Here is a 1,358-nt window from a genome sequence, read left to right as displayed (position 1 = left end):
TTTATGAGTATTAGCTAAACTCTCGTGCTGTTTATTCATCTCTTTTCTTAGAGCTCCTACAACCATAGTTGGCATATCTAAGCACTTATACGTTTACAGACGCCTCCGGACACTCCTGCTGGCATTGATCGGGTAGTCTTCATATAATTGTAGTACGCATACCTCCCCGCACCTAAATCCATATAAGCCATGCAGCAATGTAACACGTTGATTAACATCACAAACAAGTTCATCAGACATAGAAATATAGACAGATTCGAGCATAGATAGTTGACCCGACCGACAAATCGGACCTAAAATAGACAAAGTTTACCGATTAAAGTAGAAACAAATAAAAAAGACAATGTAGAGGGCAAGATCACCACTTCTTGGCCGGGCCCTTGCCTTTGCCATCGCGTTCTGCGTCGCGGCCGTCCATCTCCTCTGTGTACGCGTCCGTGGCGGGAGGATCGGTGTCATCATTGCCGTCCTATCTGGTGGTGCCGCTTTCCAACACAGATGAGATATAGCCCGCAAAGAGGGCGGATGGCGCGGCTCTGCTCCAGGGCGTGGCATGCCGCCTTCGCCTTGGCGCTCTCCTTCTCCCTCGCAAGGCACTCCGAAGTCTCGAGCCCGAGGCGGAGCGCCTTCGCATTCTTCCGCCGTAGGCGCCTCACGTCGGTCTCCGCTGTGGTGAGTGAGCGCTGCATCACCTTGCGGAGGGGCTGTAGGGCGAATAAGCCGCAGGTGGCGCGTCGGACGTGACCAGCTCGTGTATGGGCGCGAGCAGGACGCGGGGCGCGCCGGGTCTGCGGCTAGTAGCGCGTGCGTGCGTGTGTGTTGCACGAGTGTGTCCGTGCATGTGTATGCAGTGTGCGGGTGTGTCACCACAGGCCGTTGGCGAGCTGCGTGGGGTGATCACGTGTGATCCGTGGGAGGCCTGCCGTGACCCGTGCGCTCTGGAGCGCGTCGTGGGAGCGAGCGTGGCGGGCGGATCGCGGGCGCGAGGGAGGAGGGAGCGTGGGTGTGTGCCCGGTCGCAGGCTCCGGGTATAAAGCCGCGACGGCGATCGTTGTAACGGTGCGGTGGGGTTTTGAGTGCGTGCTCAGGTTAAGGCGTTCGAGCGCCGGGAAAAACACCTCGCCGTGTCCATGCCCTTCTTCCTTTGATCTTCTTCTTCCTCGGTGAGAGCTACGGCGACAGAGAGAGAGCAAGGAGGAGCGCGGCAAGGGGCTGGAGGTTCCAACAGTTGGTATTAGGGCCTCGTGGGGGAGGGAGTTCGCCGGCGATGTCCATCGTGCCGTACGCCGGCGGATCGGGCGGCGCGGTGTCGCACCCAGCGCCCGTGCTCACGGGCGGCAACTACACCACCTGGGCCA

The 1,358-nt window shown here is 58.9% G+C and overlaps 1 protein-coding gene across 1 annotated transcript in view; it reads left to right on the top strand.

Annotated features, from left to right (window-relative positions):
- Positions 1 to 1,148, top strand: part of LOC123081123 (uncharacterized) — a 1,808-nt gene extending 660 nt beyond the window's left edge. Inside the window, exons 2-3 of the mRNA XM_044504060.1 lie at positions 499 to 672; positions 1,089 to 1,148. Of these exons, the coding sequence (XP_044359995.1) occupies positions 499 to 672; positions 1,089 to 1,148 (234 nt within the window). The remainder of the gene's footprint in view (positions 1 to 498; positions 673 to 1,088) is intronic.
- Positions 1,149 to 1,358: the final 210 nt, after the last annotated feature.

Source organism: Triticum aestivum, chromosome 1B (genome assembly GCF_018294505.1).
Source record: "Triticum aestivum cultivar Chinese Spring chromosome 1B, IWGSC CS RefSeq v2.1, whole genome shotgun sequence".
In the NCBI taxonomy this organism is placed as follows: domain Eukaryota; kingdom Viridiplantae; phylum Streptophyta; class Magnoliopsida; order Poales; family Poaceae; genus Triticum; species Triticum aestivum.
Note: the sequence above shows the minus strand (reverse complement) of the source record. Positions and strands in the feature narration are given on the sequence as shown.